Raw genomic sequence first — 14945 nt, 5'->3', positions numbered from 1 at the left:
TTACCTTGGTATTTTGAAGAGTGCCCTCATAGGGTGCAAATCAGCAAGGGGTGGATCTCCATCTCCCAATTCTATTGCAGTAATACCCAGTGACCATGCATCACATCTGGCATCATAGGAGCTATCTAGCTGCTGCTCACAAGCAATCACCTGTTGGTGTAAAAGACTGATCACGGGATGGCCAAATGTCCGAATTTAAGAGTACACCCACAGTTGGGGGAATCTCTTACAGGATGGAGATACTGGGTGAAATAAACAGACTTGTACACATTTAGCAAGCTAAAGCATCTTGTTGCTGAAAAAAAGCAATACTTAAACTAGAGAAAGCAGGTGTGTCTGAACACCAGGTTCTCTGACCAGATGTTCCCTGATCCGACAAGAGGGTGCAAATCCTTGGCTTTTCCAGCTGAAGGTGGTAGACTGCATCCCATGGATGAGGGAAGTAGAAAGAAGCTCAACAACCCTAAACCTCTTCCCTATAGATTATTCCTGCAGAATAACTAATGGAGCTATACTGCTCTCTCTATGAAGTGAAACAAGCAGGGAAGCAGGAGTTGGATTCACTGTCTCCTTCTGGGTCCTTATTCAGCCAAATCAGCCAATTTCAAGATCAAGCTAATTTCTCTGCATTTGCCACTGGATTACAGTATGTAAAATGTATTTAATTTCATACATGTTTCAGCTCATCCACAATGCTGGATGAATCTAGAATTTTTTAGCTCATTAGCTACAGGTCTAAACCAATATGTATCCTGTTAGCTACCTGGCTAGACCAGTATGTATAAACAGAGTAGTTTCATATGCTATAAATAGGTGTATATGCATGTGTTTGTGTGCGCACAAATAGTGTAAGTACATAGGCTTATTTATAATTAAATATTTTTCCTGCCTCAGCTTAAAATGTATCTTTTTATGCTTTAACTTCAAGATGGAAAAATCTCCAAAGATACAGCGTACATCTTATTTATTCATAATAACCTCTTTCATTTCTTGCTGTCAGCTATGAATATATAGTATTAAAAACTTCCCAGGTATAGAAATTCAAAACCAAAAGCTATAATGTATCACAATACCACCCTGGGCTCCTTCCATCCATGGGGAGATGAGATACCTATAGTTTCAGAGCTTGGAAGGCTGGGAAGGATCAATGGTAGTACTCTCTCCTCTTTATCATTTTAGTAAGCAATTCAGCATCTTAATCTCTGGCTCTAACCTTGTAATTCCAAAAATAAACACCATTTTAACTTAATCCTTGCAAACATGTAAGAAAAAAGGGTTTAAAACACTTTTTTAAAGGACATTGCTATTTCATTTGGTGAAAGGACCAGTGGTCAGGAAGAAAGACAAAGAAAGAGCAGAGATGCAGAATGCGGCAGCTCAAATACCAGTGACAAAATGTTTTGAAACATGAATCTAACCTCTGGAGCCATCCAGAACGGGGTGCCCACGGAGGTGTTCCGACGGAGACGAGTGCTGGTCAGCTGAGCAGACACACCTGGAAGAGCGAAGGGAAGCTATCATCGGAGCAACTGCTATTTCCATCCAAGACAGCCCTTCTGAACGGTGATATCCTCGTCTTGTCATGCTACGACTTCCTCTGCAGGCAAATCTCAAATACATCTTTCCAGTTCTCTGGAAACAGAGGCCCAGTCCTCAAAGGTACTCAGCACTTTAGCCGAGGTTCTCCGCATCCTTTGTTTCCAGTGACTTCAGCAGGACCGGGATTTAGTCCCAGATGGGTGTTTCATTAGTAACCCGACTCCATGTGTTTTGACTGGCTAATTACAGTTTCTATATACTGTTTTAGGAGAATGGTAAAGCACTTTAGGGGGATGAAAAAAAATGTACCGTACCTTCCACAGGTTCTTTTTTTCTTTTAATGCTCACTACTGATGCTAGACCTCTATTTCATTCTTTATATATTTCAGCTTGAACACTATAAAAGATACTTATCCTCATCTCTTAGCTGCTCTGCCATAAAAAAGAAACAACAAAACAGTGAAACCTCAAAAATTCTTACAAAACCCGAAGTCTTTCCACGCTCAAAGCACACTCTCAAAGCAACAACAAATGCCTGCAAATCAGCTTTGTAACATGAGCTGTAGTTTAAGGAATTAACCATTTCAGGCCATGAGCTGGAAAGTGAACTCTGAAGTCTAAATATTTCTTACAGTTTTAATTAAGAGACACCAAAATACTAGGAAATTGAGTGGGCTGCAGCACACTTCTGACCAGCCTGCAAACAATTTCCTTCCTTACGAAACAAGAATGTATTGGTTGGAAATATCTCTAGTGTGTGCAAAGGGGAAGAGTACAACACATGGAGAAGAACAGCCCCTCAGGTAGCATGTTCTGAACTATTATGGATTTATGAATCACAATCAACCGTGAGGTCCACGCATGGAGGAAAACAGCCCCTCTGCTAGCAAGTCCTGAACTATTATGGATTTGAGTCATACCCAACTGTGAGGACTACCAGATGCATGTTGTGAAGTGCCAATATCAAGGATGGCAAGAAGCGTGGTGTGTTCTACTCTTGTTTGAACCTCACTCTGATTGACACTGAAGCTCACTTATTTTGCCTTCATACATCCATCTGCTTTCTCTTTAAAAAAATAAAGAGACTCAGTTTCACTGTGAGCGCAATTTCATCATTCTGAAATACACAAAGCACCAGTGAGCAGCACTGGCCAGTTTCAACTCTTGTATTGTCTAGTTTGAACACATTTGACCTTATTTTCGTGAAAACCCTGCAGATGGTTCATAACAGGAGCAATTCACAATAACTGCCCAGTAGAAATACTAACTAAACCTCTGCCTAGATAGAATTTGATTATTTGGGGTTTTTTTCAGTGGTGGTCAAGAAACCATGGAGGGCTTGATCTGTTTTTTCACTCTAAAGCTATGTGATCAGCTCTGATTCACAAAATATCTGCATTTGTCCATCACAGAAATGTATATAACTGCTGAAAATAAGGCAGCAAGAAAGATCCCGCCTGTTCCTTTGAGACAAACACAACCATTGCTTTTGTGGCTGCTTCCCTCTAGTCTACTCCAGGCTTGAGAGAGTTGAATCTCTTTCTCTCTCTGTGCCTGCAGAAAGTCCAATACACAGTGTCTGCAGGATGGAAAGCAGGACAATGTGAGCCTTAGCACAAAGTCCATCAATCCTGCTTTGGCTCAGCTATGCAGGGGCTTTGTTTTTGCTGCCTCAAGGAGTTGTCTGAGGTCCAGCTTCCGGCTCGCAAAGTCTGTGGCTGTCCCAAGCCCTCAGCAAAACATGTCATTCAGAAAGCAAGGAGTAAGCACACATCACCACAGGTCTGTCACCATTGCAGTGATGCCAACGGACATCATTACGTGATACTTGGTTTTGGAAGTGCGAGGAAGCTACTCTCCCCTCTCCCTTTCTACGTGTTGTGGGAGTCCCCTGTGCTAAGCTTTTTTTTGCAGTCTTGGATGAGGAAACGGGATTTAGATCTGCAGGCAAAGGCAGGCACTAACCAATTTTTTATGATTCCATTGTCAGATTTTGTAAATAATCATAACTTTCTGTAGAAATAAGAAACAAAATATAAAAGGAACATTAATGTGCACAATATTCCCTGTCTATGCACTGTTGTTTTTTTCTCTCTGAACTGTAATTATTAAATAAACTGAAGGATTTTTTCCTCCTCCCCTTTTTTTTTACTTCAGTAAAAAGCTGATTTAATTTGAATTATTCACCACTACTTTCTTTAGGTTCTTGGGGTTTTTGTGTGCTTTTTGTTTGTTTGTTTGTTTTTTTATTCTTTTGCTCTTGGCAGTAAAGTGGCATTTCAGATTATGGAGCGTAGGTCTTATGACAAATGATATTTCCTTGGGCTTTTTCTGTGTATAGAGGAAAGATGATGTAATTCCACACTTAGTAACATTTCTTCCAGCATTTCAGTAACCAGTCAAGCATATAGCTGGCCAGTTTTTTTTACTTGTATGTTTTCTAACAAAAACATCTTGCTCCTCCCCCTTCCCCTTTACTACTGTTTTGTTGCAAAATGAGTCAAATATTCTCCTAAGAAGATCTGAAAATATATCATAAACTGGTGTTTTATTACACACAAGCTGTAATTCTTATGAAAGTGAAGAACTTAATAAATAAGTGCATTTTTAATGCACTTATTTTAAATAAGTACCAATGCACACCACACCCAAAAGAAAATATTGTGCATATAGTAAGAAAAAGGCTTATTTTTTTTTCTTTTTTCAGGCATTAGTTTACTAAAAAAACCTGGAAATTAGCAGACTTAGACCATGAGTATTATCCAAGCTTTTCATTGCAAAAACTGGCATAATGGAATAACATTGAAAGTATAGCCACCTACTTATAACCTTAGCATTCAATAAAAGAAAAACAGTGCAGAAATGAGCTCTCCATTATTAGGAAAGATTTGTCTCATAGTAGTGCCCTATCTGAGCAGACACTGTTCTGACCTAAACTGGGAGGCTGTACAACATCGTTTTATGATTATGTCCTGTGACAGAAGTATGCACATTTTACTGGTTGATGCTAATGGGGGAATGGCAAGGCCTAGCAAATTCTACTAAATTCACATCTGGCACTGCATTCCCAACATACTGGCCACTGTATTCATGCATAGGAACACAGACCCTACCCCAAAGGGCTTACATGCTAGCTATCACACTGCCTCAGGCTACCTCTTCCATAACCCTTGTGCCTTCAGTGTCCACTTCCCTACCAAAGCACCCTCTTTGTGACTTTCTTTAGATTAAAAACCTGCAACTCGATCACTCCTCAGGCTAGTCTCTGGACCAAAAACGGCTCACACTGTTATTCTTGCAGATCTAAGCAGGCTGAAATGCTTTGAATTATTTCCCAACTTTTTTTAATCTCCTAGAGAAACAGATGTAAACCAGCAGCTGCCTCTTACACTGCATTCCCCTTAAGCCTGCTGACCGATATGTTTGAACATTTCTGTTCCATTCTGTTTGCTGCAAAAAGTGGCCTCTCCTTCCTTGCCTCTCTGTCCAGTGGTGTGAAAGCAGTCCCTCATAAATCACTCAATGCCACCTTTTTACTCGATCCGGAGGCAACAGGTCCTAATGATTTAAGGTTTTCCTTTAACACCCTAATCTTCACTTTGAGAAGTCACCATTCTTGTCGGGATGCAGACAGGGAAGTAGCTACTTCCCATGCAACAATGGCAGGGTCATAACTCCTCTGTAATTGCTGTTATCTTTGCCATTGTCTCATTTCTTTGTTTCCCTTTCAGGTTGTATTTGTGTAATGTTACATATCCAGACACGATAATTTCAGACAGATAGCTGAAATGCATACAAAATGCTAAAAAAAGAATACACGTAATTCCTTCATATACCATAATGGCAAAAGACAACAGGGAAAGAAAAAGATTAAAAACAAAGCAATTCTGATAGTCCAAATGGCAAACGTCACAACACACCAGGTGTGTAACCACATGCAACCGTATTGCAAGTATGGCGGCACCCCCACTAAGACTGTAGAGAGATATCAGGGAGCTTCTCCCTGGTTTAATTACTTAGCATGGAGAGAAAGCATAAAGATAGTTAATACAAAATGTTACTAGCAGACCATAAGGACACAAGTTGTTGGTTCGATGACTTTACAAGAGATGTTTCAGAACCTTTTTGAAACAATGTCAATACTCAGAATTCCTTATAGACTATCAACTGACCTCAAAAGCAAACTTTTAAATGAAAAAACACAGAGGCAATATTGGTTCCTTGGGTGAGCTGTTGACAGAAAAGCATGCTTGAGAACTTCTGCTCAGTGAAAGAGTTCAAATTAAACATAGAACTAAAATCGGGTTCTGACCAAGAAGATGGAAATCAAGAAATAGAAAACAAAGTTGAAATGAGGAGCCAAAAATTTAGAATTTTCAGCAGCATTTTATGTTGAAAGGTGTTACATTATGTTATGCTGAAGCATGACTTCCTTTTCATAAATCCATGCTGCCTATTCCCAATCACCTTCCTGTCCTTCATATGTTTGGAAATGATTGCCAGGATTATTTGTTCTATCACCTTCCCAAGGATCAAAGTAGGGCTGACCAGCCTCCTTCTTGCCCTTCTTGAAGATAGGGGTGACAGTAGATTTCTTTCAGTCACAGAATCACCTCAGGAACGTCCCCCAGTCTCCAAGATCTTTTAAAGATTATAAACAATGGCCTTGCAATGACATCGGCCAGCTCCCTCAGCACTCTTGGGTGCATCCCATCAGGTCCCATGGACTTGTCCAATTCGTTTCAATGCTCCCTAACCTGATTCTCCTCTACCGAGGGTAAGTTTTCCTTGCTCCAGAATTTCCCACTGGTCTCAGGGATCTGGGGTTCCTGAAGGCCAGTCTTACAAGTAAAGACCATGGCAAAGAACACATTGAGTGCCTCAGCCTTTTCCATGTCCTTTGTCACCACATCGCCTGTCTTTATGTATTACATAATGTTTTATTACATAAAACACTTACATAGTGTTTTAACGGTGAAAACTAGAGTTTCTCAAACTCTCAGGAACACACACACCTCAGATGCAAATCTTTCTTTAACTGAAATAGGGCATATCCAAAAGATAACCAAATGGTCCTTTACAACTGCAGAAAGATCAAAAGCTTAGTATCCAAGAAGACCATGTACATGAACTGCCTGGGAGATGAAAAATCCATGGTGTTTACTACAAAACCAAGAGGCATGAGTAAAAGGGGGATAAAAAAGTGAATCCATACTATAAAATATAAGGTGACAGAAATGGAAACAAACAGAATCAAAGTCCAGTGGCTTTCACAGTAAAGTCACCATGAGGGTTAAAGGCAAAGAAAAGGCATTTTTAGGCAATAAGGAACAAAATGAAAATCCTACATCAGATACAGAATCATTACAAGCTACATACTGATAATAAAATGGCAAACAGTGACCTAAAAAAAAAGCAGAACGTTCACTACATCTGTGACATATATCATCTTTTTTAAACAAAAAGTTTTAATACAGTTTCCTTTAAGAAATCCGAGAACTTTTGTATTACAGGAGATTGGGCAGTGTGGCAGCTTACTCTAGCTTCCTTTAGTCTACGGTTCGGATTGCACCCTTTCCCCATGGCCCCCAGTAAAGCAGGTGACCACAGGCTGCCCTCCACCTGTCCCTGACAGTTCAGTGCGGTACCAGGCCAATGATTCTTATCAAATCTCATGCTTCAGGGCTTCAGCTGGTTTCCTGAAAGGGATGCACAGGAGCATTTGTTTTCCTGATGCACAATTGGCCAGATGTATTTAGAGACGAGAATGAGTCTTCTCTGGAGCCTCAGGGATTTGTGCAGCCATACCCAATCTGGTGCAGTATGCTGGTAAGGAAAGTCCCCCTTCTTAGATGCTCCTTTCCTTACATATTAGATTTCAAACTGATTGCCACTTTTGAGACCCAAAAAGGATTTTCCCTGTATGACTGAGAAAACCCTGGAGATTTTTCTCCTTATTATATGATATGGCTTTCCTGGTAAGATTATCTGGGTTATTGGCAACATTTATGCTGATGGGACAAAATATTTAAAATACCTAAGAACTAGGATACTTCAGTACAAATGAGTCACTGAGTTCAACCTTCAGGTAAAAATTAATGGATTTTAGTATACACAGGTGAGACCAGAGCATTTCTAGTAACCTCAAGAGATGACTATTTTGTGACCCAAGAGAAAACCAAGAGGAATACTTTGCTGGCCAGAAAAGGCTATTTTCTCGCCTCATGTGTCTCTGGCATATGACATCAGCTTTCTGTGTCAAGCTTCTTTAATCTTTAAGCCATCAGTGACATCTTTCCATGACTTAGTAGAAGAAAATATTTGAAAGACCAAGTGAACAGCTTAACCTGGATACAGCATTTGGCCACACGATTTGTTTTTTTGTCACTGAATAGCACAAAGGTTTTCATTCACACATGGCCCAAAAAATAAATTTTTAAGGACTAAGCCTTCAACAAAGAATTAAACATTCAACAATGAAAATGCTCCACAGCTCAAGTCAATGCAATCCATCTTATCCCTGCTAACCCTGATTTGAAAAATTTGGAATTATTACTTTGATTGGGTTCAAAGCAGTTTGACAAGCTGCTCGTGAAGAAAGCTTTCTTCAAAGACTTTTACTTTTTTTGGCTTCTGCCATAGTCCACTAGTAAATTCTTTTTAAAAGCAACATGTGAATGTCATGCTATATGGTATGCAGAAATGAGAACACAATAATAGTCTGGTTTTGATCTGAATCAGTGAAGCAGACAGCTTTATTATGGATGCATGCTAGAATGACTAAGGCAAATACAAGTCTTGCTATGATTCATTGCTTAAAGTAAGCTAAGGGCAAAAAGAATATTATTTTATTTTTTAATACTTTCAAATTAAATTATTTTAATTAATTGTTTCATTTTTGCATAATGATTCAGGCAGCATTTATAGCTAATGCAGGGCAAGAAGAAAGAGACGCAATAGGATATTCTCACTACTCCAGAATAAGTAATCTACAAGTTTGGAAAAATACTCAAGGTCATGCTGAGCTCCTCTTCAATGTCAGCAGGATATGCAAGGCTGGGAACCATGATATATATTAAAAGGGACAGACATTAAAATGTCCTTCCCCAAAATGCCCCAACACTCAAACTTGGATCACTCACAGCTGGTTTCTCAACATGTTCACTGAGCACAAGGTGGCTCTAGACTCCTAGTCCATTGCAGCACGACCTATACTGCGTGCATTTGCAGCACAGTGCTGTGAGCCTTCTTCCCCTCTGTAATGCCGTGTGCCACACAAGGCTTGCTAAACTGATCTGTCATCAGTCAACAAACCGCTTCTATCAAGCCTGGTCGTGGTAGGGAAGGGGCTATAGCACCGTGACACAGCAAGGGAACAGGAGAGTTAGTGGAGTGTCATGATGAAAGGATGAAGCTCAGTGCTGTGGTTCCCTCACCAACCTCTCACCCAAGATTTCAGATGCTTTCCCCACAAGACCACCAGAAAGCTCCTTCATGCATCAGAAAACTAGGAGAGGTGAGCAACTAAGCAAATGGAACTATTAAGATGGAGTCTTACCATGGACTCATTAATTACTTCGAGATTGTCCCTATTATTTTGGACATACTGTCCAGTGTAACTGATTTTACTACTCTCACTTTGTCATTATAGCAGCTTCTGGCTCATCTACACTTCAAAAGCTCAACCTGTTTAGTACAGTCATAGAATTTTTAATATTGTGGTCGGTATTTCTGTATTGGAATAGGCAAGAATATAATGCATAATAAACGTAATAAAAACATAATGAAACATAATAAAAGAAACATAATAAAAATACCTATGCAGTCTAATTTATATTGATCAATTGTTACCAATCACTAATAGTGGTAAAGCTTTACTAACATTCCATAATTTGTAAGGAAGAAGTAGGACACCACTACTAAGTCACAACAGAGAATATTGGCAGAATTACTACGCACTCTTTCTAGGGAAAAAAACTCCAAGAAATTTAATTTATGCACTCAAATGTATTATGAAATGAACTTAATAAATTCATTTAGTATTACCTAAATGAAATTATGTATGCATTTTAAAGTAAAACCAGAGGTGATATAAAAATACACTACCAAAAAGAATGTCTTACAAATGGCCTGTTTCACCAAATTCCAGTTTTGAATAATAAGGCCATCCAGAAATGCCAGCATTAAGATTTCCTTGGCTCTTCACTTTGGGTGACTTCAAATACCTTCAAAGGAAGAATGATAATTCTCTCCATAAAAAAACAATAACGCTTTTCCATTCCAAACACAAAAGCTGACCTCTGTCTACCTGTAGTTTCCAAACTACATGGAAGAAATAGTTCAAATCTTAAACAAAGTAATGTCAGTTTTCAGTATGTCTAAATAACAGTGCAGTATTCCCTCGCCCAATCCATTTTTTCCCCAATGGGTCATATTCAGGTTAAATCTCTAGTTGAGTCAGGCTACTATACATCCATGATAAAACTGTGCTAGCTACATGCAAAGCATGATATCTGAAACTGCAACTGGAATTCAAAGACAATAGTCACATGCAACTTTTAAGTCTAACTCTCCTAACATTTGAAACAAAAGCAGAAAAATGCTAACTAAGCATGTTTGAAGTACAAAAATCACATTACCTTCACTATATATTCCATTAATGTTACAATACGTGTTTTAATTATGCAATCTCTTTATCCACAGCTCTGAAGGAACCCTTGAAGTCATTATTCTATTAACTGCATGCAGAACAGCTTGTAATTTTCCACCAGCAGCCGTGAGATGGCATTACCTTCTTTCCATGTCTTCCACTGGAACCTGCTTTACCTATAAAAAAACTCAGATCTTTCCTATGTATTGCTTACCCAGAGACCCTAATGATGGAATGTTTTAGATACCATTAATGGAATGCCTAAGAAGAAACTGAAAATGGACAGGACCAATCCTTTTCAATATCCCTTTCCCACAGAGACAGTACTAGGCAAACTGGGGAGAATCATGGTACCTCCTGCAGTTAGAAACAGGCTTGAATTCCAAAGATTTAATGAGTCCTCCAACATTTTATTTTTGTTATGGGAACATGAATATTTCTAGCACCCATCTAGATGTCTGACACTTTTTTTTTCCCCTATGACCTTTCATGTTTATAACGTCAACAGTCTAATTACATGTGGTACGAAAGTATGTTTACATTTGATGCATAGCAGGACATGGCCTTCAGCAAGGAACAGTGCTGCTGGAAAAATATGCATTTGCCTAAGTGGTGGAGTACAATTTATATGTACATTTTTTCTGGACATTTCCAAGGCAGCAGCTGCTCATCCTGAGATATTTCTAGTCTGTGACAGCAGGCTTCAGCAGTCCCAGAGAAGTATGAGCTACCCGTGCTCTTGTTCAAGACTATAAGCCTACAAGGTCAACCCTCAAAAACATAGCTGAAGAGGAATTTTCCATCAGCATTACATTCTCCTCCTTTTCGCTAAAAGAATCACTTGCCACATGACTGCAGATGTTTCAGAACTTTTAGTGGAAAAATGGCTCTTTCCTCCATGACCCTCCACATGTCAGCAACCTGTCTAGTTTGCTGATAGGGAGTTGTGCCCTCTAGGATCCTCTTCTTTCAATAACATATAAGTGTGAAAAGCTCTGGCTTTCAAGCTCCCAGACTCACTGCAATGGAAGGGGATTTCAGAAACACCTCAAATCTTTCAAAATGAAATGTCACTCGGACTTCTTCAAACCAAAGTTAAAATAATAACAATAATAATACAGCTAAGTTTCTTCTCTCCCATTTTGGAACAGCACATTATTTGACATCTCAGAATTTCCAAAAGGGAATTGTGTCTTAGACTAACATTTTTTAATACATGAAAGGCCCTGTGCAGCACCCTGATTTCAAGAAAAGAAATTGAATTGAGAGGGACTGCTCAAAGAAGCAAGTATTTGTCAGCATAAGCAGATGTTATACACTCATGTCCCTATGAAATTGGTTACACATTGTAAGATGCAGATGAATATATGAATTTTTATTACAGATGAGGTGTGTTATGTGTGAAAGTGACTTCAGGCCAGTTTTTTAACTGATGAAACAAGGTCAGACACTGAAAGATATTTAGGCAGTAAAAGAAGCAGATAAATTTGTCACAAGACTTTCAAAAGGTATCTAGCATTAAATTAATTTGGACTTACATGTGAGAAGTTTTTCTAAATGTTATTAGGTGCTTTTCTGCACCGTTAGTGGCTATTTTTTTTTTCAAACTCTGGCTCTTTAACATCAATACACTGCATACAACCAGAAATCTGAGAAACAGATAAAAAAGATCTGCTTCCCAGAACACTAATAAGCAACTGTGAATATAATTAAGAATATTTATAAAAAGGGAATTTGGTTCACACCTTGCTTGCCTCCAACTCTTTTTGTATGTTGTGTTATATAGCTGTCACCCTTTAAAATGCTGCAGGGCACTTACTTTAATGTAAATGTGTATTTTTCTATCAAATTTCTATACTATACTGAAAACATGGCAGCTACACTTGAATATAGCGGAGCTATTTATTATTTGTATTGATGTGGTAGAGGACGCTACTTACTTGGAGCATAATTGCTATGATTCTCAGGTGTGACATCCCTCCTCGAAGGTTTTCCACCAGAAGAGCAAAACAGCTAATTCCCACAAATATTCAGGTAGCAAAACTGCCTTCAGTCAACCTTCTTCTCTTACAAGGAAAACATGGACTTTGTAATGTATCTAGAAGTTTAATGAATTCCAGGACTGAATCTGTGATCATGGGATGTGCTTAGAGTAGGTCCCCTTAGCTGCTATTCATTATCTGTAGTAAAAAAGAATAATTTTGTTTATCTCTGCTGATCTAAATTATCATACTGGGTGGATGTGAGGAAAGAGTATGCTTCCCTGGTAACAGTATTTCAAATTTCTTATGGCTTGGACAGTTTAAACTAAAACTTCTATCTGGCAGCTCCTTGATAAGCAATTGAGCTCCAGAAGCATTGGTGTGGAGATGCTATAAACTAATTTACTTGATTTGATCATTAATCTATCAACTGGAATTGGGTTTATCTTAGACATGAGAATATTACTGGGGTGACTAAGCAATATTACAGCAGAATTTTAAGAGAAAGCAAAAATTTCACTCTTCATAGCAATCTGGGTGAGGCACTGCCATGGTATTCTTTCTCATCTCTTTAATTATCAATACCTCTACAAAGGCGAACAGTTCTGACTGTTAGCCTGGATTTTGGGAGAGCTTTTTCACAGACTTTCTGTGTCACCTCAAGCAACTCAGCCTCTCAAAGTTTCAGATTCCCAGCTGCTAACTGGGAATTATAGTAATTTACTTCCTCATAAGAGTGTTGTGAAGGTCATCCATTACAGACTGTGCAGTATTCAGAAACAATGGTCACAGCATACATAAATGCCTATGACACAACAACCATAAGGCAACGTATATAAATTGTGTCACAAAATGAAGCTTCTGGAAAGTCAGTACTGCTGTGCAAGAAAGGACTCACAGTGGTGGTACACTATACACCAAGTTCAGAGTACAAAAAGAACAAAGGAAAGAAAAGCCATTCTCAAAGGTGATTTAATTCATTGAAGTTTAACTGTTTTTTCACTTATTGCTCTTAAAAAGTTCCTAACTGTACTTCAAAAAAAAAAAGACAAAAAAAAAGACACAAGTTCAAGTTATATGACCACACAACACATACAGACTGAGAATAGGTCCTTTTCTAGTATTGTGCCCCATAAGGCACTCCACAGGTCCATCTTTCAGATACAGGTTTTATGCACCTGTTTAAATGAAAACCACCATAAAGAATATCAGGGGAGGAGAGCAAAGGGTTCTTCAGGAACATCTCATCATCAGCCAGCATGCAAGAGAATGGTGCAGAAAAAATTATCTTGGGAAGGGCTTCCTTCCTCTGCCAAGTGTGTTCAGTGGTTGAAGGAGTTCTTGATCCACTGTCTCTGCTCCCTTCTCCACAATGGAAAAGCTGTGTGCAGGCTAGAAAGGGCTGTGTGATTATCTGGGTAGTTTTATTGTTTGGCCTCATGTAATAATTGGTTCAACTTAAAAATTTTGCTTCCACTGAGTACTTACTGGGAGAAAAGGAGACTGTCTCCTGAATGTATAGCCCATTCTGTAGCCTGCAGACTCACAGGCTTATATAGTAAAAAGATGGCTATGAGTTTCAGTCCCTGATCCAATAAATGTTTATGCACAACGGTCTGTAGCAGTGTTAGCATGAGATATTTTGATCAACTCACATACCTGGCTAAAAAATACTCTTGGAATCTGATTAATGTGCGTTTAAATCCTCTTAAGTAGAAGACATACATCTCACAAATCCCAGCTGAATACCTTAAACATCAGCCTGAAGGGTGATTGGTATGTCTTCCATGATGGTTTTGTGAAGACTGTATAAATTTTTCCCATTTGAAACTACTCATTATTGGCTTCAGAATGGTTTTGGGGGAAAACAAGAAAAAAAAAAGCAAGATAAAATTTCTATTTATTCCTAAGTTAAGGTGCAGTTCCTATATTCCTTTGAGAGGAAAGACTGCAGATATTATAAGCCCCTCTTCAACCCACATAAATGTGTGTGTACATATGTTTGTTTCTTGTGCACGTTCTCATCTGTGCTTTGGCATCACAATTTTTCCCACAAGATTTTAAGATTATTTTTCAATTACAGCCTTAGCAGTAGATTGAAGTAACTGGGGAATAAAGAATTCACGTCCTCATCCCTACAGCTTGTATGTTTTTACATCTGCATAAGTGAATTAATTTTCAGAAACATCGATCCTCCACAGCTCTAATTGCCTCCAGCACCTTAAAAAAATTAGTATCCACAAAACGTTAAAAACCTGTGGACAAAAATGTTGATTTCCACTCACATTAAACTTCCAGACTATCAGAAAATACTAGTAAGTGTATGGCAGATAATTTAGGAAGTCTGAAGGCTTTTCAACTGAAGATTTTATCTAAGGAATAAAATAATGAATGTAAACACATGAATTTTCAGAAGAATTAGTAACCCTAATAGTTGTGGGGGTTTTGTGTGTGAAGTAATGAGAGTTGCATAAATACAATCTACTGGCGGGAAGACACTACACTAATGGGATTTAAAGCCCCATGATTAGTTTAAACAATTATTATGTACCAATTGAGTAAATCTCATTAACAAAATAGGAGGTTAAAGGAAAAAGTAAGATTGTCCATCTGTGAAATAGAATCATGGTATTTACCACAGGATAACAGTTCATAATAACAACCATTGCAAATTTGTATACCCCCTTAAATAAAACACTGTCAATACACTTTTAAGGCATATCACTGTGGTATGGCTGATAAATAACAGGTCGCATCCACTTACCTGTGTCTCT

The 14945-nt window shown here is 38.5% G+C and overlaps 1 protein-coding gene across 1 annotated transcript in view; it reads right to left on the bottom strand.

The window, feature by feature from the left end:
- The window catches only part of LOC309417253 (myosin-IIIa-like), a gene marked incomplete at its 3' end in the record, with an annotated part of 44630 nt that continues 29685 nt past the window's right edge, over positions 1-14945 (bottom strand). Inside the window, exons 5-6 of the mRNA XM_082014724.1 lie at positions 1419-1495; positions 1-150 (exon numbers count right to left, since the gene is read on the bottom strand). Of these exons, the coding sequence (XP_081870850.1) occupies positions 1-150; positions 1419-1495 (227 nt within the window). The remainder of the gene's footprint in view (positions 151-1418; positions 1496-14945) is intronic.

The sequence above is a fragment of the Phaethon aethereus genome (assembly GCF_964289735.1).
Source record: "Phaethon aethereus genome assembly, chromosome: 2".
NCBI classification, from domain to species: domain Eukaryota; kingdom Metazoa; phylum Chordata; class Aves; order Phaethontiformes; family Phaethontidae; genus Phaethon; species Phaethon aethereus.
The sequence above is the reverse complement of the archived record's forward strand: the minus strand, read 5'-3'. Positions and strand labels throughout refer to the sequence as shown.